At 40.7% G+C, this 25,008-nt stretch overlaps 1 protein-coding gene across 2 annotated transcripts in view; it reads right to left on the minus strand.

Moving 5' to 3' along the window:
* Positions 1 to 981: 981 nt before the first annotated feature.
* LOC111245611 (protein CBFA2T2-like) overlaps positions 982 to 25,008 on the minus strand; it is a 30,651-nt gene continuing 6,624 nt past the window's right edge. Inside the window, exons 2-10 of one of the 2 annotated variants that reach the window (XM_022794203.2) lie at positions 23,948 to 24,045; positions 14,151 to 14,287; positions 12,867 to 13,156; positions 12,280 to 12,542; positions 10,529 to 10,640; positions 10,012 to 10,192; positions 5,457 to 5,677; positions 4,334 to 4,712; positions 982 to 2,423 (exon numbers count right to left, since the gene is read on the minus strand). In XM_022794203.2, coding sequence (XP_022649938.1) covers positions 4,347 to 4,712; positions 5,457 to 5,677; positions 10,012 to 10,192; positions 10,529 to 10,640; positions 12,280 to 12,542; positions 12,867 to 13,156; positions 14,151 to 14,280 — 1,563 coding nt within the window. In that variant the 5' untranslated portion in view covers positions 14,281 to 14,287; positions 23,948 to 24,045 and the 3' untranslated portion in view covers positions 982 to 2,423; positions 4,334 to 4,346. The remainder of the gene's footprint in view (positions 2,424 to 4,333; positions 4,713 to 5,456; positions 5,678 to 10,011; positions 10,193 to 10,528; positions 10,641 to 12,279; positions 12,543 to 12,866; positions 13,157 to 14,150; positions 14,288 to 23,947; positions 24,046 to 25,008) is intronic. The other variant, XM_022794202.2, reaches the window with a different exon arrangement.

Raw genomic sequence — 25,008 nt, forward strand, 5'->3', positions numbered from 1 at the left:
GACACAGAAAAAAAAATACGGAACAAAGATCATCACTGCATCATCATTGAGAATCAACTCTCAGACGATCGTAACAAAGAGACCACTATCAGTATTCCAAGGATGTACACTATGGATAGGCGCTTTTTTGGGAAATATAGAAATATATTTGTCCGACAGCATGGCAATACAAACCTTACCACACACATTTGAAGGCCTGGCAAATGAATAGAACCGACGGGGTGAAACAAGCATACGAAGGTTCATATATATATGAACAGGAGCTTCGACTTTTTGAAAAGACACTTTTTGAGTTAGAAAAGCACTAAATAATGTTCATGTTTTTCGAGCGTTTTTTTCTCGGTCTCACGAACATATAACCTATTCTCATGTCTAACACAAAGGAAAATTATCATAGAGAAAAAAACAGCTTGTGATGCGACTACCTGGTAACAACTTGTTTCCAGTACTATTTCAGTATATGAATAGTAATAATAGCAAAGAGATAGAACCTGAAAAATGATGCTTGTCGGACTAAAATTCATCTAAATCTATAAGTATTGATTGTTTTCATTTTTCCTGTAAAAGCTAATGCATACAACGATCGAAAAGTTTGAGTCATGAACAAATTTCGAGCTAATAATGGTCAACTATAGGTCAAAGTAGCTAAAATAGGTCGAACAACATTCGAATAACATTCGAGAAAGAACATCTTTGGTAATAAAAATCACGCTTTAAAAGCTTATCAAGCAAACGATAAAGAAAGATTTGTGTGAAAATCTCGAATTATCACCATTTCTGCGGTAAAGCTGACCTTAACAGCAGATACGTCATAAGGTTATCGTCAAACTATGTTTATGATTATTTTCCTGTGGTCTTCACGACTTTTAGGGTGCATCGACAAAAAATAAGTCTTATCACAATCCGTTTGAGTGGTAACAGAACTTGTGAGTATATTGAGCGAATACGTGTATGCACACCCATAAATAACGAAGCACAAAATACTGTTGAAATTATTGCACTTTCTGTATTTTGACATATTATACAATTTCTGGCATTTATATTGGGATATAACATCTCTAAAAAGTTTTCCCATACTATATTGGACGTCCTTAGTACAATATATAGGATCCTCTATAATACTTATACACAAATTGAAGCCAAGTTTCTTCATTTAGTGACACGATCATTGTGCCTGAGATCGTCAGCCGCTTCCAGCTGTCAAAGCTTTATACTCAGTGTGTAGCTTACCTTTTAAGGACACTACTCACTCAAACAGACAATACCTCATCGAATCAATTTTGGATACTTGGACCCCCCGATGTGTAAAGTGGAGCGCTTGGCGACCCTAAACCGCAACAGCATATAACATAGTATATACAGGATCCTTGTGATTTCCTATACTGGTTTCTTTTAAATCGTTCTGAATATTTTTGAAATACACTGTCGCTGTTCCCAAAATGAACGGCGGAAAACCCTCAATATTCATAGGCCTAGGCTATTATATATATATATATATATATATATATATATATATATATATATATATATATAATGCTATAAAGTCTACTCACAAAAAAGTGCGCCATTCGGGACAATTATTGCAGCGGGTGCAAATGCACATGGACTTTATTATAGATAGATGTCTTCAAAATGCCTTTTATGAAAATTCTTAAAAATGTTGATGTTTTGTAAGCTTCTGATAAAAATTTATATAAAGTATCGTAAACCGTTATGCGGAAAATGTTGTATGAATTATAATTAATGTGACTAGTTAATAAGCTTCAATTTTAACTATTGTGCCAGAACTGGGCATATTCTATTATTAGCAGAGAAATGATTGACAATATACGCGAAAGAGATGTAAAAAGCATTTTGAAATAAGCACCACTTCTATCGATTCCATACGAATCGACCCGGTAAAGATATATATATATATATATATATATATATATATATATATACATATACAACTCGTCCTGAATTCATCTTGCATATACGCGTCCTATACGAAATGAAAACAGAACAAAGACGACAGATGGAGAGATGGAGCACAGCTCGTAGAGAAGATTTGCCATTATCCGATCTAGGGACTCCGTATAGGACGAAGTAAAGGTTTTTTATCTATTTTATATTTTCCTGCAGTGCTCGCTCATCTCTATTTGACCTTTGTCTGATTCTGTTCGTTCTTTCTAGCTTGCTGTTGTGTTATTTAAATAGGCCGTCGAAGGTTCGTTTCCGTCTTTGATTACGAAAACTGCAGTTGATGTTGAGTTTTGCCAATATGTAGATCAATTTCCACAACTATCTCATGCATCCCAGTAGTAACACTCCCGTTGGACGTTTGAAGAGGATACTTTGGGCCTTAGAATGCTGCTATGCTGCTAGGCAATACCCGATGTTACATTCTCTCGTCTGCCCGTAACAGAGCATGAACTGGCCACCTGTAAAAAGAGACCCAAAGAACTACTTATTGATGACATATTCGGTTGTTACTCGCTGATACCTCTAAAACGTTAACACTCTATTTCCGGATCTAGCATACGGATAACGAGCGACTTGCTGTTACACGCAGGAACTTCAACGTTTTCACTAGTTTCACTGCTTTCCGAACAGTTCTAAACTGTTTTTCTTTCGCTTGCTACTGCTTTCCTGAGATTTGCTGAGACCGAGGATAGACAGAAAATTTATAAACGTATGTATATTCTGAGGTGGCCAAAATTGTTTAGGCATCGCACGCTTTCATACCTACACCAGCAATAATAAGCTTTCCCTAAATAAGTTACCACCGCTCAAAAACTTAACGTTAACTTATGCTTATATCATAAAATTCACGAAGTAGGCGGTCACTGATGATGATATATATGATATAATTATACAGAATAGTTAGAGAAAATTATTCTTTCAATAGAAACATAAATGTTTTCAGTTTTATTTTCTTTTTCATTTTTGTTTTTTTTGCATTTAACTATATTCGTGTAGCATGTACACTTCTAGTCTACAGTTATTTAGCTACTGTGCATTATTATATGATATTAAATAATCTTTCAAACATTTTACATTAATAAATATTTCAAAAGTTTGTTATTGTCATCGCTTGCAAAATATTGTACCTTTTATTCACCATTTACTGAGGTTAAATGGTTGCCGAAACAGTCCAAAGTGGAAGATCCTTATCTTAGCTAAAACCACCGCTAGCTAGTAGGCAAAAGAAGTATATATTCCATCGTCAACCGAATTTCATAAGTTTAACAAGCGCATAATAAGATAATTACAGGTTTATTGAGTTCTAAGGGAGGCATGAGGGCAAAACGACATCGTCGGTGGTAAAGAGAGTGACAGCGAATATTTACACTATGCGTTGTGTCTGACAAAGGACTTCGATTTCTTTTACTATTAGTCTACCACGTAAGCTATTATTTTCATCTATAATAGTCAGTTTGGTAAGTTCGTGACGCACTGGATGCATCGTAAAGATCAGCGAGAAGTTCAACAGCTGCAGTCGTTTCTATCGACCCCGAGCTGGCGACTCTAATTCTGCGAACAAATCTTTATTATCAGATCCATCTATATGCTTTTGAAAAAGATCATTGCTTGATAAGCCTATATCTTTTAGCTATATTCAGCCCTGGGTTGCTTCCCCAGATTTTTGACATCAAAAACAAGTCGTTTACGCATATCCACTTTGTTTTTACTCACCCATGTTTCGAAATCTTTCGACTCAAATTCACAGCGAAATTTCATGCTAGGAACAGAATAGCTTATAGAGAAAAAAGTGAGAATATATCCGTCGGCTAGTGAATAGGGCTTTGATAATTTTACGACGTACAACCTACAAACTGTTTTATATCCTTGGCCGTTATAGTCGGCTATCGATACCAGCGGCTGGGTCCGCGTAATGCTGGCCTGTGCTCCATGGAACACTGTTTTAAGGGTCTAGCGTCGTGAATGTGGCGCTTTCCGCCGCAGTCTTTACCATATCCTTGTATGTATCTATCCATATATACTCTAACCTAGGACAGATTGACTATTCAGTTCAAAAGTACCTGAGTATATTCCAAACTTATAAGTCGCCTCGTTAATTTAAAGTCGATAATGCAAAACTCTTGGCATTTATATATCCGTTCACTAAAAAGTTGAAATTATGCTAAACGCCTTTTTACTGGCTCGTCATATCGCATCAATACAACCGCCAATATTCTACACTTCTAGTATGTAGCTCTAAGCGAAAAACAACTTAGCCGATCGAATTATCTATTACATTAGCGATAGCCTCATACCACAAGACCGTGATGCACTGCACTTATCCTGTCGAAAGGTACCGTCCAAGCGAAAAAAAGGTGTCCACACTAACCTATTATTGGCAATTACTCCGAACGTTCTTCCTTAAGTGCCCGTAGAGCGTCAGAAGTAGAGTCAGTCGGCAGCGTTGCCGGCAAGCTTGGTACGGCAGGTAGAGCTGAAGGCAAAGCGGTGGTTGCTAGGTTCGGAAGAGAGGCCAATGAGTTTCCGATCTCACTTATACTGCATAGATTACCCAGGTTGTTAATATCACTGGCAGAGTTTGTGCCACTGCTAGCTATCGGAGGCTGAGGTGCTCGACTCAGGTGTAGCGCTTTGCACACCTTATGGTGAGATTCCCAATGACGGTGCTGACAGAACGCGCCACAGTAGCGCGCGAGGCCACACCCACTGCACGTGTCGTTCGCCTTTCGGCCGCAATTCCAACAATTCTAAGCCATAACCATCATAATTATGAAAACAAAAGGGGTTACACAAGGTAAAAGTGTTGAAAGGTACTATATAATATATTTATCTAAGGGCAAACCTAGTTAGAGCGCTAAGATTTGAATTGTATGTTGGATAGTCGAATTACGAAAAGTTTTGCCAAAGAGCCCAAAGGACGTTTATGTAAGCTTATAAAAAAGATTGTTAAAAGTGATATTTCTCCGAAAATTGCGTTAGATTTCGAGTCGTTATAAAGTCGTACTTAAAGCCAAGTAATAATAAACGGTTTTTATAATCATGACGTTTTTGCACAGATCTAATAGTCTTTATTTGCTTTATTGAAGACCCCTGCTCATAGCATGGTACGGTCCATTTAAACTACACTACGGATAGGAATGTATGCCCTATGCCCTATGACCGTCGCTAAGTTTGGGGAAATTATTAATTATCACAAACCTAAGTTCCTAATACGCGGAATGTTTTATTCAGATAAAAACAGATAGAAATAAGCAATTTTTACACATAATAATATGAAGTCTGAACTTGTTCAGACTGCATCGAATTTGTCCATGATATGAGAGTGAATCGCACCCTAATGCAATACGAATATTTTTCTATGCAAGAAGATCGATATGCTAATAATAACAAGCTTCATCCGCTTGATAGCAGACGAACACGTCACGGTGGGCGCGCGTATTCAAATAAGATTGTAACTGTAAATCATACAAAATTAGTGGATTACGACATACAAGCATTGCATCATTAGAGCCTGGAGGTTCCGGGGATTGGTGGTGATGTTTATTGAGACGGGTTAATACTTCTTGTTGCGCTTGTCGTTTTGCCTCAAGAATAAGCGTTTCCAGTTTACTCCTTTCCAACGCGATCATCTGACTTGCTCGAGACTCGGCAGCGGTGACGGCTTTTTCTAACTCCAACATGGCTTGCCGGCGCACCTCTTGAACGGCTTCCTCTGTATCAATAAAAATCACCGACATCATATTAACGTCAGCAAGGGTCTAAAGGATACTATAAGTAATAGGTTTTTTAATGAGTTACAGCGTCGTTAATATAGGCCGTTCTTAATCATGGCACGTTTCACTAATGTCTTCGGTTCAGGTCAGCATTTGCACATGTTTTTCTTCCGCATTCGCTACTAGAAGTAAACTTCATCTAACAAACGGTCAACGGAAAAACTTATCAGTTTGACATAGAAGCGGAGAGATTTACCGACAAGATTTGCGTAATTCCGTCGATTATCTACATTTTGCTGGTTGTATTAAAAAATAACAATATAAGAGTGAGTATATAGAAGCATCTATAACACTGTGTCGATACACACTGTGTAAATAAATTATAAAGCTAATTTGAGGGATGGTACAAATACCACGGTTTCCCCCGTATCTAGCGTATTGTTGTCAAGCTTGCAGAAACATGGTCTGCCGCATAGTCTGCAGTCGAACCTATGTACGGCAAAGCAAATGAGGATGTTCCTGTTTACCCGATTCTTTTGTCTGCACTCGTTTTTCGTGATGGTCAAAAATAAAGAAATCCCCGTCAATCACCGTGAATTTTGCCTCCTAACTTTTTAACGTTGATCTTGAAATCTTCCGTTGCTAGGAGGTCAAGTCAACGGTGTAAATCCTTGGAAAGCAATGGCGGGTCGGATGGGAGATACGCCAGGCGATTTCAAGTTACAATTACAATTCCCAATGCTTTTTTTTGAGGAGAAAGATTCTGACACGATTCAACTGTTCGAGGCTCTTTACTTTAAGATCTTTCCAAATTACGCGTATCCCATACGCTGTGATCGGAGCTACTTTGAAGTCAGACAAGCTGATAGCAATTGCAAAGGATAAGCAATGAAGCGAGTTAATTGGCCGTACCGCCAATACTGCCTCCCCATAGCTTTCGGTGTAATTCGTAAATTTCAGCCATTAGTGGGAAAAGGGTTGCTACGTAGGAAGATTACTTAGCAAAGTGAGGAAGGGATCCGGCAAGGTACAAGGTATCAGTGGCCGCTGTCATTCTCCCCATTTAAAATTTCATCGCTTCCGTCTTACTCAGGTTTACGGTCATTCCCAAGTCTCTGGCTGCAGCGCGAAGCCAGACTAGAACCTGCATAAAACCTGTTCGTTGAGGTTGAGTACACTTACTGAAATATCCGCCTCGGCCAGCAATTGCATAACCTTATGTCTGGGTGGGAAATCGACAAATACTATGTATAGCACAAATTAATGCTCTCTTGAGGTCGGCCATCAGGATCCTGTACGCCATTTCTGTAGAGCGTTTCCTCCGGAACCCACGCTTTTTAAGTAGCTGACCAACCTTATAGTCAGCAAGTCCGAGAGCAGCTGATAACAAACGTTCCTTTTCGCTATTTCCCGCCATGATGACTGGGATTGACGCATCGATTAGGCCATCTTTTTTTTTTTCTGGAGGATCATAGCTCTTTACTGAGCTGGAAGTGTACTTATACATAAACATTTACGGCACGATACCAGAAGGACGGCGCATCCGGGATTCTCGTTGCAGACTATCTTGGTAAACAGCTTTCTTGTTGTCTAGGCTTCCAAGACCTTGTATTAGTACTTGCACTGTGAAGCTTTATTGAAGGGTATTGCATTGTATTGAAATTTCCCTTTCCCACGCTGAGATGAAAAAGGGCACCGCGCGTGGTATCGTAGACCTTGTCGTAAATATCTCCTACAAGATGATAATTTATCAGATCTGAAAAGCTGATCGGACAAGACAAGACGTCTGGTTGTCGTGGTGCGTTAGCAACCTGTATGATTGACGTTTTGCACCGACGATCAAACGGGTCTGAAGCTACTCAAGGTGCTATTGCTTTTATGGCACACACGTTTTTCGTCGGATCGCCTTAAAAACGTAGGCTAAATTGTAGAACTCATGCTACACTTCGGCCGTAAGCTTGAAGGCCATCTGCAAATATAGTCGAACAATGGAATCGTAAACTGAAAAATTTCAACCGGATGCTGCACATAAGTTTCGGTATTCGCCACGTCTACATCGAGGAGTTTTGACAAAGGCTGATGTTTGACAGGCTATTATGGCGACGATAAAAAGTTTTGTTGTTCTAATTCAAAACTGTGCTCTCTGTAAGAGGCCAAGCATGGCCAAAAAGAAAATTCTGTTCCAGAGTGAGCACGAACTCGTATACGCCTACATTTTTGTCGGACGACCTAATTAGGGGAGTCGTTGAACCTTTCCCTATTCTTGAGCTGTAACGTTTGGACGTGTTTTTTGGAGAGACATCTCAAGAAACATCAGTTTTGAGGTAACGGCGATAATAATGTGGAATTCAATGTGGCCAGTTACCTTTTAACTGAACATGCTGAACAATCATATACCAACTACGGTAAGTACAGTTAAATGGAAATACTTGGAATAAATTACAAGTTTCAGGGTTTGCCAGCAAACGAGTGTGACAGGTGTATACCACGACCACTATGGCTTAAACCTCTTATAACATCCAGTTAATTTTATTAAATGCAGAAGGTTATTGTGATGATAAACATACATCTGTATGTATGATGTCAAACACCTACATCTGTTCTACAGCTTGCTGCAAGCGACCAAGAAGCAGCTACTAAGAACTGGCTGAAATTTCCTCAAAAAATAATTTGCAACATATGTCTTCATGCCTGAGTACGAAATCAATTTGCAAAGGCGCGATGTCAATAAGTGATTTGTCACAAAATATCCTATAGATAATCGCCGAATGTTTCTTTGAAGAGACATTAGATCATGAGATATGGGTATTTAGATAGCCACAGCAACCGTACTTGAACCCATTGTATCACATGAAAGTTCTTCGTCAGTATGGTTAGATACATAATGAAGTGGTGGCTCTGAACAAAGTTCAACCAAAAGCACCAAATTGGCAATGAATAGGATAAAAATGCTCAGTCAGGTAGTAACAAAGATGAGATAATAACTCTAGTATCATTCTTACATTGACTTAAAAAACGAATTTATCATATAAAAAAACGAGATTCAGGCGAAAAATCCAGATGAGACAAGCCATGCTTGCGCAACTGATTCTTACAATTCAGGATTTGCAATACAATATTTGTTCTAGTCGTAGAAGAGTAGGCAGAGAGCAATTTTCCAAATAAATTAATGGGTAGCTTTTTTGAGCTACCGTCCTGAATTTATGGAGTTTTGAAAAATTTTATACAGATTAAAGATATCAGAGACAGTGTGCTGCTGCTAAGAACGTCTAAACGAGGTCAATTGAGGCGTTTCAGATATTGCACGTAGAGCATTTTGTCGGACCTGTACCCGACGCTTATAAGATAATTTTTGATTGGAAGGCCAAATCGAGCAGAATTGTCTTGGCAGTGTAATCGAGGGATGACTCAGAAAGTATTAATTTATAGACGAATTAAGTAGTCTTAAATCATGCCTCTATTAATTGGCCTCCTTAAATTTAACGAATCACATAAATGACAACAAGTGAGGTTAGAAACGAGCTGACTGTTTTAAGATCTAGAACGGCAGGCCATTGAAAACTGCATATACTTGCGTGGTTCGATTAGTGACGTTGCATATTGCGTCGTTGCCTATTAGTAAACGGAGCCGTTTCCAGCCTGGAGGAAAGGTTTCATGTATGTAAAATAAAAACAAGGCCCAGAATTGTTTCCTGACAAATATTTCTATTGAACTTAGCTGTGTTTGATAAATAGTTGCAGAACTCTAAACATGATAGCAGTTATTTAGCATCTTCCGTCTAAACAACAATACTGATAAATATGCAAGGATTAATATAGTTGCAAGCTGGTGTGACATCAAAAAATTTCCCAAGCGTTGTATTACCAGCCTACATGAGAGGCCTAACATCCTCAATCATGTCTATTGACGCTTTATATGTAATATTAATCAAATAAATGGTGTAGATAAAAGTTACTAAAAAAGTGGTAACTGCAAACTAATTGAAGGAGCAGAGCGGAAATACACTAGTGCAATCATAATATAGACATTAAGATTATTTCTTAGCCTTTATTATATAAATAAAGAGCAGACTCTAGCGGAGAAGACAAAAATCAGTTCAATCGGCGGGGCCAGAGAGCGAATGCTAACGAAAAGGGGTGCTTTAGATAAACTCGATTGCATTTAAGATCATATTAATAAATAAAACAGTGCTGAAAATGACCCAAACAGACAGTTGTCCCGAGTATGGTCATTTGTCCGTTCTTAGTTTTTACGTAAGTGCTCAACAAAACGCTACTCTAGTAGCTACTATGATGAACTGATGTCACAATGGCAAGAGCAGGAACTGATTACCGGTTCTGCGACGGACGTCCAGTAGGCCAATGTCATAGTGAGGCAGAGGGTTTGGGATAATACGTCGTTTAAGTTCCAACTCAAGTGGCATTCGGATGTTCCACAGCGGGTCCTGACGTTTTCGTAAGAGCGAGAGCGTTTTCTTAGTTTTATCGACCATTGCCAAAATGCAATCCAACATCTGTAACGGAAATAAGATCAATATCAACTGTATGGGATCCGAAAATCTACCGTCTCTTCACATTGCAGGCAGCATTGTTTACTTGAAGGTTACCATTCATCTGGCTTGAAAGAATGGACAGTTCAGAACTGTATATCTTATTACATTAGAAAGTAGGTTCTGGGGTAATGATAGGACAAGTAGCCTACAATCGTTTTAATCTTAGTATCTCCAAATACACAAAATGTAACACCAACATTTTATGTCTACTTTGAAGACTCTTACTCTTATATGCATATATCAGGCTGTGTTAAATGTCCGCGCTACTAAGAAATCTCTAACCATTTGCTTATGTACCTGATTGACGTTCTGTAATGCCTCTTCTGAATGACGAGCATCGAAGGGATCCTCTTCAGGTTCCCCTCCGCGCGTCCGTTTGTTACCTGGCTCCGCGTTCGTTGTTCGTTGTCTGCACATATGAGACACATGGATAAAGAGAAAACAAAACATTGTAGTCAATCGCTTATAGATTGTTCTTTGTACGGAAACGTGATTTAAATCAATTCTAGGTACCTACGTAACCAGTAATACACGTTCTGAGGAAATTCATTGCGAAGCCCGACTACCTGAAGGAGATCAATACTGGGTTTTCAATCTTCATCGAAACAGATAATGTGAGGTGTGCGTTCGAAAACAAGAGGGGCTTTAAGTTAGACCAACAAGCACGGTTCATATCAGGTTCCACAAAATAATATCGCCGCTTACAAAGTCGGATAACACATCTGCCTGACAATTGGATCCCTCTTTTAAGCCCCACTTTTAACATGGTGTGTTGCGTTACGGACACTGCCATCATTGGAAAGCTAACGTTGCCTTATCCGTCAACAATCTGTATCGTATGTAGATAGTTCGCATAGAGGTCTCTGTAAGATGAGCTACAACTAATTGCAGTCGCTGAAAGTGCTTGAAAAGGAACACGGAATAACGGGATACATATATATATTCAAGTAACAGGTATAAATGGTTGACATAACAGCATAGGTTGACGTTAGTACGTAGTGAGCCTGGAACGAGTAAAGTTAGTCTAGTGGTATTACTTGGTACAGCTTCCCCGTACGGTTCTGTGCCTTGCAGTCTTTTGCTATGAAGGTTAATGGCCGATGCTGTGATTTCTGACGCGAGTCCTTGGCTGATCGAATACGCTTTACTTTAAAGAATAATGACATGGCTTCGGTTTACTTCTGCCAGAATAGAGAGCTACCCAATAAGGCGTTCAGTTCTTTTCTTTTTTTGGTCTGTCTCATCTATATTTCATTTCTTCTGAACGCCTATGGATCACTGTACATACGCGGTCGATGACACCCTGTGTAACGTAGAAGAAGCAGGCCCTGGAGAGGCCGATATTTGACTGAACAATCGCCTAAAGCGACTGCACAGTTGGAACGTCTTGAATGATCTCCAACTAAACCTTCAAAAGCCTCACGTCTTTGCCCTTCTCTACAAGTTGGCCTATTCGCTTCTAGAGACATAAATAGGATCCGACGATCTCTGTATAGAGATTCTTTGTAGTACTTGGAGGTCATCTTTAACAAGTTTTGGCAGATTCACGTCTCATTGAAGAAAAATACATATAAAAGTTGGTTAGCTTCGTTATGTCTCCGTTCTTCGCATTGTAGCTTAAAATTCGGGACTGCAATGTACTATGCGGCTATGAATTACCGCCGATGAAGTAGGGTGAAGCAGGCACAATGGCATATTTGCCGTCTGCCTAAGTTTACCGCGCTACTACGTTAATATGCAGATCCTCTCGAACGATACTTTTAAGAAGGAGGTAACTAATGACTTGTTGATATGTGTTTAAGATTTTGATCAACACAAATCGATATAACGTTTTTGTAAACCAGATTTAGCATTGGTTTTGACTTAACCAGTGGTTGTTACGGATCGAAGCTACAAGAGCTTACCGGTGAGAACGAATCTTACAGGCAAGTTGCTATGAATTTTGCAAACTGTTATAGCTCCGTGGCATTTTTCGTCGCCGAGGCAAACTAATATATAAAAATAATTCAATACAGCAGAACATCTCTATTAATATAAAGTTTACTTACATTTCTGTATACATTCTCTTTCGAGGTGGCAGCTGCTCAAAGATTTCAAGAGGTTCACCTGAAGTGCCTCCATCAATGAGAAAGTGCTCGTGTGTGCTGAGGTACTCGAGTGAAGACTGTTTAGCTGCTTTTGCAAGGGCTAACAGTTGTGTCTGTAATACCGGTAAATTGGCTCGCAGAAAAGGTACTACAAACGCTTTCAGATGAAGACCAGTTAATTCCGCTACACGACATCGGAATTCCTCGAGCGAGATTGTCGCACACTGAAATCATTTTCACACTTATCATAAGTCGAATTTCAGGCCATGAATACGAGCGTCGGTTCATTGTATATTTTAGTCTTATGCCTGTTACGTATATCTATCGATAACAGATAGTTGCATAACTAAGAGTTTTTTTTTTTTTTTTTTTTTTTTAATGGTCAAAAGGAAGCTGTCTTTAAGTAAATCTTTCACATAGATGCTTACTGTTTTAAACGGAAATAAAAAATCGTACAGCGAACGCATTTGGGGTCATATGTTTAGCTCGAATGCAGGCTCATTGCTAGCATGCATAACAACAGATGTATGAGTTGTAAAAGCTCGTACCACAAGCGAGCAGATGAACTTCGTAGCGACTTCACCAGCTGACGGGGACACATCCACGCAGAAATTTCTGATAATAGTGAAAACACGCCGAATCTTGTTGATTTTCTGAACACTTCCAGTTCCTGGTATGCTTGCTAAAGAAGTTCCTGTTGGTCCTGGGCCTCCTGGAGTAACGCCTCCTTGCACATCAGCTACTCCTGTAGAAGGTGTCGAATCCGATGTCGAGCTGGGAGAGGTTCGGTTACTTTCTAGTCGGTGACTATTCGCACGTTCTGGAGAAGGGGATTGTCCTGAAAAGAGTTTAAGATGCACGTGCTTCATATATTGATTAAGTACTACTAGATCTGCGTGTAAAATAGCAGTAGGACAACTTATACTTCCTCGACTCTCGCTTTTCTCTGGCGCTCCTCACTGATATAGTTTTATTAGTGCCTGCTAGCATGCTAACGTTTAGTAAATCACAGAGTTTCTTCATTTAACTAGAGAATTTAATCCCCATGCGAAAGGCGCCTGTTCGCAGATAAAGTTATTTCGATTGGTGGAGAACGAGGAGATTGTATTTATTCTGAAAGCTTAGTTCAGAAACCGGTGGACAAGTAAATTATATTTTAATAGGTTCTTAATTTTGATTTTAACCTCTTTTAGCTCTTATTTTTTTATTTAGTGTACAGTATTTAAAAGCGAAGATAACAGTGGAAAAACGTAAGTTTAGTTGAGTATATATCTGTATATACGGATTGCGCCAGTTTACGTTGAGTACTTAGTAATTCATTGGAATCCAATTGCTTATGGAATGATAAATAGGTGGCTGAACGAATTTAACCAAAGAAAGGCATGAAAATTCCAGCAGTAAACTAATAGAGTTATGGATACAAATCACAAGGCCCCTATTTCGCAGTTGGTCTCTAACTTGTTTTTTTTTTACTTATATTCGCTATTAAGCTTCAAAGTGACGATTTAATGCAGAAGTCTCAATGTATATCTCGACCCAAAAAGAAGTAGATACAAAGTTCTATTAAAATTCAACCCCTCCTACAGCAATATTTAATAATGTGCACCCGTTATTATATAAAAAAAAAATCTGTGTATCTTGTCTGCGTCAGTTTTTCAGTCGTATAAAATTAAAAAAAGTCAAATAAGCCTAATTTAATTCCAACGGACACGTTGCCTAATGCTTGCTAAGCATCATCAATCCTTAACGGTGTGTAAAAAATATATTCACAGTTTGTATATATATATATATATATATTTTCTAATTCCAAATTAGAACAGTGCAAATCTTACCTCTGGATGGAGATTTGCTAAGGTGCTGTGTAGGAGTAGCTGCTTGAGGATGACTCTTAGGTGACTTCGCCACCTGCGTGGCAACTTGCCTTTGCTCTGAAGCACCTTCACTAGCAGTGGCATCCGGCATTTTCACCCTGCAATCGTAGAAAGCCATAGAAAAAACGGTTAAACAGTTACTTTAAATACAATTGTCAAGGACCAGATAGTCCTGCTAATTGATGTAATTTTTTTTAGTTAAGGTTAGTTAAGCCCTATGAAAAATTCTGTAGCAGTCCAACCAGGCTTATCTCACGTTATTAAGACTCCACTGATAGCTTTTTCTAGTGATTACTTAAACATCGTAAGAACAGCGACCAACGTGTCCTAGCAGCTTCCTTCACAGCCTAGTGTAAACCGTATGAGTCCTAATGAGGTTTCGGAACGTGAACACCTGTGATGTATTCGCTTGCGCCATATCTTACAGTGTAAATTAAGAGACAATTACAAGACACATATGAATTTTGACGACACCTTCAGAGGCGTAGATCTTCCGCGTTTTTATAGCTTCCCTATTCATAAGCAGGAAAGATTTAAATAATCCAATTATCGCATGTTACATACAGTATACAGTCTTACCGAAATCCATTAATTTTTATCATATATTATCCACATCCGTCACGTAGTTCCTGCATAGATCACTGTCCGTAAAGAAGTGCATCTAAGAATACGACTCTGGTTAGCAGTAAATTCGCTGACCCTCCCAGTATGTTCGAGTGTTGAGAACAAAACCAATTTAGTAAAACAAGGAAGTAGGTACGATCCTAAGCGGAGCTAACTCCTGAACACCTCAAATCGCCTAGACACTTGTAGACGCTTGTACTGCAACCTACACATTTTGTATACCCAGTCCCACCGTGCCGAAAGGGACCAAGTTGACCGGCAGGAATAGGTATAATGTTAACGTTAAATCAGCAATGCAGTACAATCATGTGGCCTTCGAAACAAAGGAGCTACGTGCAACATCGATTTCGTTTAAACGTTGCAAGATTTGGTCCTTAGATAGAGTACACCAATTGAAAAACTATTTCACAAGGGTTACTGCCCAAACAAAGCCTGATATTGAAGTGTTATTTGCATTCCATAATACATTGTCCTCATCATCTACACGATTTTACGAAACCGGTAGTAAATGATCTGAGAACAACTGTCCAGCTATTCAGATAGTAGGTCTAATGATACAAGTGCCAAACATTACTCCGCTACTGTGATATCACTCTCCATGGGGGTTTCTCGAGGCATATGACCGATGTGGATTTGCGTTGTCGGAGTTCAGCTTTAGATACAATGATCAATATAAATAAAGGGAAATAGAATGTATTAAAATCCCGCATACAATCAAATGCTAAAACAAAAGAAAAATTATCTTATTCGTACAGTATAGTATACAACTGGCTTTATCCTATTATTCTCATGTGGGTTTTGAGCGTTACGGCGTTGGACTAAAAGACGCGACGAAAACACCTTACGACGCACAGCTCTGGAGATTATATTTTTCATTTACCAAGTACTCTTTTTTTTATCAATGAAGATATCATTATATTAATTACAAGGCTTTCCTGTCTATAAGTTGCTTATTCGGGGGCAAAGATAGCTACAAGAGAAGCAGACAACGCTTTCGTCTACCCGGAACGGCCTTTTTCGACATTCTCAGTAACAGCTTCATTAACAGTGATAATTGTGGCTATCATAATTTGTTGTTGTAACGGTGCTATTGTTACAACTATATTCTTATAGTCGGGAGTAACAGCTGAGGCAATTCATCGGGGACGTAAAATATGCTGCTCCTGCTGCTCAGGCGCAGAAGTTGCCGTTATACATTATTCCATCGAGATGCAGATTCAATCTGCCAGACTCACATCCGCGTTACATCCAGTTCATCTGGTTTCGGCCTCATCTCAATGTCTGTTGGCGTCGTGGCCAACTGCCATTTTGCGGCAGCTACAGCGGTACCGCTGTTGCACCGGTTCTTACGTCGGTTTGAGACCGGCCAGACCAACTACACAATCTGCCAAAGCTTTCTGCGGTAACGACGCTCTGCATGATCACGTCGCCCTCTCATAGCCTTCCCGTATCATACTAGGCAGCAGCAGCTGCTATGAACGGGTACAGTTACGAGAACTGAGAGCCGCGGCTGCAGACACCAGACAAAGGCCAGACGCGCCTACACCAGCCAGACAGACTTAAGCGCTACGATCTCCGCATTTTCTTACCCTAATACGCAGAGCGGCTCTCGCAGCTTCCGACGGCAGCTGCGAGAAGCGGCAACGCACGAATATATTCTGTAAAGAACCACGTTCGTTCTGTGCAAGTCATATAAATATCAGATCCGCATAGAATAGATTGCGACGCCGGTGGTATCGTAATCCGTTATACGGACCAGCAAACCAGCGATCCTATCGGGCGGTAAACGCAGATATCTAGGGGAACCTTCGGTAGCCGGCCACAGTCCGTCGAAAGCTACACAGGTGAAAGCCCTTCGGATAGAGACATTTTAGGCAGCTTGGACACGCTCCGCGCGCTCTATTCAATAAGATTTCGAACATTAAAGATTTACTCGAAACTAATCTCACTTCGAGACTAACCCAACTCAGATAACTCATTTTGACATGAATTTGAATGGTCTCTATGGCTGGTAGAAATAAAAAGTACAAATCAATGTACAATGTCACAACAATGCAGACAGCGGAACCTAACTTTTCCGGAGGTTCTCCCAACTGTGCTGCCCTATACACACACTATTTACCGTCAAGTTTTTCATACTCTACTTACTTCGCTTGCTTCCTATGTTCCTTGTGTTTTGATTTTTTTCTTACGCAGTATTACTTAACCCAAACAGCAGCGAAATCCAAATATTTGTCACGTTATTCAGCATAATAAAAGGTAGACGTCCTCTTCGTTTGAAAGATTTACTGCACCTGCATTGAGGCAAACAACGACGAAATCCCTAAAAATCAACAGTAAAACTTGAAACCATCAAGTTCCGGCGTTTTAATTCCTAAGGCCTAATATTTTTTTGTCATTCATTGAGTTCATATAAGTTAATCTTGCAGTTGCATTTCGTAGGTACGTGAAAATCTTACCTATATAAAACTTGAACGATGTTGGTAATGGGGAATTTTATTCCTTGGAAATCTTCAATAAAGTCCAGTAAGATCTTATTCATACACTAACCTTGCCAATTTTCCATGGTAATTTCTTCCTACCGACTAATATATGTTGATTTGAATTATTTGCGTACTAAATAGAGGATTTGTAAAAGTGAATTAGTGACTAGTAGATATGCACGGTACATATAACAACCTTTTAAATCGTTCCCTACTCTCTGATAGTGCATCCTTTTTATGATGGTCTCCATTGGCATGGCTGTATTGCCCCTATGGATGTTTTGTCAGTGACCCGACACAATTGAGCCAATACTGGAGTTCATGTTTACCGAACTAACGAAACAAACGTTTTGAGCTATTTCGGGCTTGTAATACAATTACAATGCAATAATTATAACTACAGCATTTAATAAACAACGAGTAACAGCTGTTTGTGTGTTATACACAGGTAAAATCATCGTGTAAAAAATAGGCACATGTGATCCTAAATATTTCTGTTCAAGCTATTGCAATGTCAATTTAATCTTTAGAGGATCTCGGTCTTGGGCGTAGATGAACACCGACCAACGACCATGTAGAGCAATTGAGCGGTCTCAATATAGGAAATAACCTGATGAATTTCCAAATAGGCATAAGCAGACCAAATATTAACAAACAAATAACTAGATTGAGACTCTCGCCTTAGATTCGACAATTGATCAGACATATAGGTTGCGTCGACCGATAGTATATAGACCTCCATTGTTGGACGTTTAATACCAGAAACGACAGTATGAAGACGTAGAAAAAATACCTTTTTGGATTATGCAGTCGCCCTGGACCACAGGCCTGACTCGGCAGAGGTACGGATCGAACATAAATTAGCGATTTCTGCCTATACAATTAACAGAAACTAGATTCATTAATTTCATTTGATTGATTAGGGTGTCTGGTTGACATACTCAATGGTTCTCTCGGCGCTCCTGTTTCTCCTGACTTCTGTTCGGATGGCGTGCGTAGGGAATCAGAACTCAGTAGAAAGGTACCAGTTCTTTTGGTCGCTTATTGCACACCAGGCACACATACCCAACGTATGGATCAGGTGGCGGACATGCTAAGCTTTAAAGCAGCCATTCAACGAAAAGCTAAACAGTGTAAGCTTTGGAATATATCTGCTCTAGGTCAATGCAGCTACTTAGGTCAGAATCGTTCTTTCCTCACCGAACGAATATAATAAATTGGTCTTAGAAAGTTAAGCATTAGCAATGTTGAGGGCTTAATCTTTTTAATAGACTTTCTTTAGCTCTAGATATATTTCGTTAATCAGGATCGTTAGGGCACAATTTCACTACGATTGTCCTGTATCCGGCCACATTATTCAAAAGGTTATATTTCATCCTATGTCTAAGCGCGGTTATAATTTACATTAGATCACTTCCTGTAATTTGTTGCATTTCTTGGTACTTGATAATATGTTTGTGAAAAAAATAATTTGTTTATTTAGTTTGAAAGGTTGCTCAGGACTTCTGCACTAGCCGACATGTAATGAAATGACAAAAGGCGCTCTTGTTTGCTATCATTGTCTTACATAGTCCCATAGTTACTTTAGAGTTTGAGGGTGACAATTTCAATATACAATGTCTATATTAAGTAATCATAATAACAGCTAATATTCAGATATTTTTATAGTAAAAATCTCTCATGCAGGATAGAAGGGCAAAGGTAATATGGAAGCTGACTATCAAAGTCACGCTCCAATCACTTGTCCATCCAGACAAGTACGTATTCGTATGCTGGAAAGTCTGCACCTTTACTGGGCTGCTAGCGAGTCAGCTCATCTGCTTTATTCCCCATCTTTCAATAACGAAGCTAATGCTAACCCAAGGCGTTACGGATGATAGGACCGGTTCTCACGGTTGTGCGAAATAGTACTTCCACACTCTACTTCCCAAACGAATCAAACAGGATAGCGAACTAGTTTTACCAGTTGGAAAGATCAACCTATGAAGAAATTACTGATTCTTTGCAGATCTGTGAAACGAAAGACTCGTCTTCGATTGCCCACACAGAGAGTATTAACAGCTGTTTGTTGAGAGCTTTCGACTTTAAAAATTGTCTGTCGTACGATCGATCAGGGCTTTCATAATAAAAGACGATCCAAGTAAATCTCCCGCCATGCACGAAATCTACTGGTTTAGCTAAGTAGCTACTAGTTCAGATGATCGTCAAAAGGTCCAAGCTTCTAATGTACGTTTCAATAAATGAAAAAACCTATTTCTATAATACTTGTATGTCTTGGGCTCGAGTAGTGTTCAACAGTATACGCACTAATAACCTTCTACCCAGGGTTCAAACTCTGGTTAGAACAACTGCACGTGTTCTTCACATTTAGCCAAAGTGAAGAGCTCAATCAAAAACCAGCGACACTAGATCCGAATGGTATAAACCTCATATCCGGTACGTATGCCGTTAGACACCACCACGACGTCACTTTACGTATGGGGGGACACAAGCGATTTTCATACGTGCTAGACCTTTCGATTTTACTTAACTTCGCGAGCTAATCCGTGTGACGCATACAACTAGCGTACTTCCGATGTCTGTTTTTACTTCATGAAACGCTGATAGTTCTTCGGTAGTTCGCGTATTAAAAACGTAGAGCAGAAACTTGACGACCGGCTCAAGTCCAGTTAATCGCTCGCAACTTACATAAGATACTAGATGCGATTTTGAATGGGCTGCTTGATTACGGTATTGGTCAGAGAGTATTTAGTAGCTATCACAGGTATACGAAAGGTACAAACAAAAATTAATCTGAGTGCTAGGAGAAAATATGGTGATGTTTTATGACGTCTTACGTACATCTAAAACCTCTAAATATTATTGATTGCTAGAGGTCGAAATCTTTTACATGCACAAGTCTACCCCAGTTCGAAGAAGCCATGGTATTTCGTCTATTGTATTTTTTTATTATGGACTAGCCCGAGCAAGATCTGGCCATAGAGAAGCGAGTGTTTATCTATCCGAATGCACGAAATCGACCATAACTCTATCTCGAACCCAATCTTCTGATCGATTCCTGTATCTTGAATCAAAATGATATTCCCATAAGTCAAAGTTAACTAAAAAGGGCCAATCGGTCTTTGTCGTCCTCATGGGCTGCAATATCGTTGGGCAAGTAGGGCATTGAAGCGTCCGCTTTCGACTCATTCTTTGTCCTTCGATAGCGCTATTATGTTATTAGTAGTAGCAGTAGATATAGCAGTGGTGGCGATCGGACGATAAGGTTTACCCAGCGGCCCAGGGATGGTCGGCTGAGCACACCTGAATCTGAACAGAGCTAACCAACTGCTGCTGGGTCAAGGGTCGGATTCACGACAGGGAACGAATAATGATAACGAGTGGATAGAAGCACGCATTGTGATCATTTCGCTGAACTTCATGTACAGGCCCATTGCAGTTCTGAAGTGCAACAACAAAAAATACGCAAAAGGAAGTTAAGCCGCAGCAAAAAGCCTCTCCTGCCATAGAAACACGGTGCAGCAGGTACAACAGGCTGGCCATTATCGTCGCACTGTTACTGTGAAAACAGAAAAATATTTTCGATATATCTGAAACTCGTAAAAAGTGCTCTCGTATTTATTCTCTCTCAACATAAACGCGAGCTGAACGCGCGTTGGCCCATGTTAATAATTCTAGTAATGATTTGCCACAATTTACCTCGTCGACACAGTTTTAGTTAGCATTTAAATTTTCCGTAAGTAATTGTCGGTGAAGGCGCGGTAGCAGAAGATTCGCTGACCTTTCGCCAATTCTCTATATAGGCTCCAGGCAAACGGAAAATGAAAAGGACATGCTCCTACTTCTATAGAGACCACCACTGATGTATCACGAGATAAGTGCTTGTAAATTAGTTAGCAAGAGGTATTCGGGTGTGCAGTGTCTACCCTTAATTTTGCTAATTTAGACAGGACGTATTCTTTTTCCTGGAGCTCGATAGTGAGGACGGTTAGTGTAAACGTAGTGAATCTGATGTCGATCTGGGATATGTTAGGAATGATACTTCACGTGTTGATCATTCTTTTTCCGAAGGTTTTTTTTATTACGCAACGATACGATTTGGCGCCGCGGTAGATGGTCGAGTTGACCCTATAGACAAAGAAGAACTTTCTCAACTTGCAGTCGGACTAAGTTGATAGATTTTTGAATTGATATGTGACCTGAACGGGAGAACCTCAGAAAGATACTTTCTAGGGATGGGGTAACAAACGAAAGGGATGGCACATCTCAATTAACATATATCTATGACGCATTGCGAGCATCACAAAATGATATTGAATTATGTAGCAGAAAGCAAATATATGTGTTTTTATTAACGTGGATTTTATTTTTATGCAGTTTTGGATCATATAATATTTCCCAGGATTCCCTTCGTACTAACGAGTTGACCTGATTAATTACGTCTACGTTTTTAGGCTTTTGGTATTTGTGTGCGTATTGCTATAATTGTATTTATATGTCAGCGTTCGAGTCTTCGCTGACTTCCCTTCTTTAGTCGAGTGTCACTATGGCTTACGCATGTTATGGAAGTCGACAACTAGCTGCAATAGAAGGTCATGGTGAACTCGACGACACGGCTTCACTCTGAGGCACATTAAGAGTATTCTTATTGTTACGACTATAATACGAAATAGTTGTAATATGCAGTTATTTACTAGCGGCAAGTGAAGCAAAAGACGGCATAACCCCTCGCTTGCCTTTCTATTTAGTTCGACTGTGAGACGGTACCTCAGAGGGTAAGGCGTCTCAAATTGACTACCATTAAACGCAGATTGGAGAGTCGCACAGCAGAAAAGATGGGCCTTCGATGGTAAAGACAGTAGAAAAAACCTTCCCTATCGTCGCTGGCGTTATTAGAACGTAGACAAAGACAATAGGGATGCCACAGGCTGACCAAGAGCCCTTGATATGGGTGGGACTTTCAAGTGGAAGCCTGCCTAGGAATTTGGATAGTAAGCTTCAAGCTTCAGCTTCCAGGGGGTGTCCAAGGGCCAAGGATACAAGGATTACTCATCTGTCTTAGGTTTTACGTCGAACCAGCGGTAGTGGGCAACGTTGTCGCGAGCTCTCGAAGCCTTTGTGCTGCTATCATCCTTCTTGGCCCCCATTTCCTACAACATAGGGGCGCCATTATTGGCCTTGGCTTGCACACAATTAGCACCACTACCGCCAGAAAAAGCTGCTGCTGCTGCTGCTGCTGCAGTCGCGAGGGTGGTAGTAGTGGCCTCAACGCAGGAGCAATGGCTCTACACCAGTCAGGCAAACAGGGAAACAGCCATTTAGGGGCTGAGCAAGCAGAGCTGGGGGTAGCTTGGGCCAATGGGCGGGTTCTTTTGAGGCCTTGTAGCCTCCTGCTACGAGGTTCCCTTCGACGGCGGCGGCAGCAGCAAGCGATGGCCTGTCTGCCTGCTTGCCTGCCTGCCTTCCTGCCTGTTTGCCTGCCTGCCTGCCTGCTGCTGCTGTTGGTAAAAGCGTGGGATAGAGGCAGATAAAACGAAGAAAGAGGTGCAGTAAGAGAGTGTGCAGCTGTTGGCTCAGAGCAACGGAGTCGGTCGGTGTCGGCCGGCGCCTGTAACAGCCGCGCGTTCTAGGGGCAATCCAGATGTGATAGAGGACCCCTAGCCGACAATCCCTGGCTGCCCTAGCCCAGGCACAAGTCTGACGGCGTGGACCAGCTGCGCAGCTGGCCCCGTCGAACCTCTCCTATGGCTCCCCGAGTACAGGAGCTGCTGAATGCGGCGACTGCAGCAGGTGTTCTTGGCCTTCGAGGCCACCACTGCCGCCGCAACTTGAAGATTTTTCCCCTTTTCCGTTAGCCCCTATACGCATCCCTTTGCCCTTCGGCCAGCTGCCCCGCTGCCATCTGCAGGCCCGCAGCAGCTGCTTCAACACACCGCTGTGCCTCCTCGTACTCCGTACCCACACAACACGAAGCAGCGCCGTCCAAACGAACCCATTTTTGTCGGAGTTTCAAACGGGATGAAGGAAGAGAGCGAGAAACAACCATAGAGAAGCTTCCAAGTGTTCTTCGAAAATACAGAGACAGATAAAGCTATGGTAGCACTGGCTGGGCGGCAAGTTGCCTGTCAGCTCGGATCACTTCATATCGACTCGTAAAGCTAGGCAAATGCTGCGATCCAACAGCAACGCGGACGCCGCGGCTGACTTTGATCTTCAGTTGAAGAGCTCGACAATCAGTTTGACTATGCTGCAGTGATTTATAACCTAACGGACACAGAGCGCCTCCGAGGGGGTCATGACGCGTGTTATAATCAAACCGCTCGCGGCTTTAATCTCTCACGCGCACCCTTCACGGTTTTTGGACTTCACCATTACACTTCTCAGCTATTGCTTCGCGAAGGAGGGAGCGCTAAAACGGCCTCTTACAAAGGCTTTGCTATCGGCAGTAATTACGCGTCGCGTCTGAGCATACCTTCGAAGGCTTCGGACTCAATAAACGTATACTAAAACAGAGTAGCCACTGAATTTATCAGCTCTCAATAATCGAGTAAGTAGTTTTACTGTAAGTGTCTCCATTTTGGCTCATCTTAGACAACAACATTAACATCGTTAACAGAAAGCTTTGTGTTTGCATGATTGTCCATCACTCACGCAATGTCGACCTTGAGCCTAACGTTGCTTTGTCTCCTATTTAGGGCTGAGATATCCGGTTTCGAACATTATGATAAACTTCTTTGCTATCTGCGTCACTGAAAGGAACAACAACAATTGATAACAAGATTAATTTTGCAAGTTCCACAGTATTATAAGATAGTTGTATGATATACGAGCCATCAAGGTTACCGGCAAGTTTCCACATATGATGCATTGCACATCGTGTTCTTTCACAAATGACCCGGTTGGCACGCCCTATGCGTAGACAGCGGAACCTGCTTCTGTACACTCCCACATGCCCCGTACGCTTGCTATAGATACCTGCGGCAATAGATAACCCGGTATGCCATCTATGCTCTACTTTCATCATTAAAAATTTTCCGTACAAAACCTTTGGTCTTGGTGCACCACACAGAGCGACTGGGTACCCGCCCCATAAGGGGTTTGACACCTGACGTCAGATGCGCCCAATGTGTTAACTAGTCGCAAAATATGACGACACTATTGGTTGATGTATCATAAGCTGGATATTCAGGTTTGTCTCTGGCTATTTGTTAAAATAAGTTTTGCGGTGTTGAGATGAAGCACACACCCGTACTGCACCTCGAGAGCCCTCTTGTCATCGGAAAACTATGATTTACAAGCAACAGCTTGAATACTAAGCCCGAACAGCTAGTCCTGATTCCAATAACGTAAAGAAGGAGTTATAATCCTTCATGGTTTAAGTAACCTTAAGAATAGCGTGAGGTGTTGCATTCCTCTAGTTCATAGGTCCAGTCGTACATAAGGCTGGACCGTGTCGGGCAGCGTATATAGAATCGAAATAGTATAATAACTTAGAAGCTATGCAAAAATGGAGATCGCAATATAGAATCGAATTCACGAGAGTAAACAGAAATGGAAGTATTCAGCGGAGACGATAGAAGGCAACTAATAGTCGCGGATAAAGGTAGGCTGAAACAGGGTCATACCGACGATAACAGCAACAACAAGCTCAGGCACAAAATATTTCTTAGCAAATAAAAACAATGCGATCCGTTCAGATCCATAGTCTGTTT

This window comes from Varroa destructor, unplaced genomic scaffold, assembly GCF_002443255.2.
Source record: "Varroa destructor unplaced genomic scaffold, Vdes_3.0 BEIS01000002.1, whole genome shotgun sequence".
Classification (NCBI taxonomy): domain Eukaryota; kingdom Metazoa; phylum Arthropoda; class Arachnida; order Mesostigmata; family Varroidae; genus Varroa; species Varroa destructor.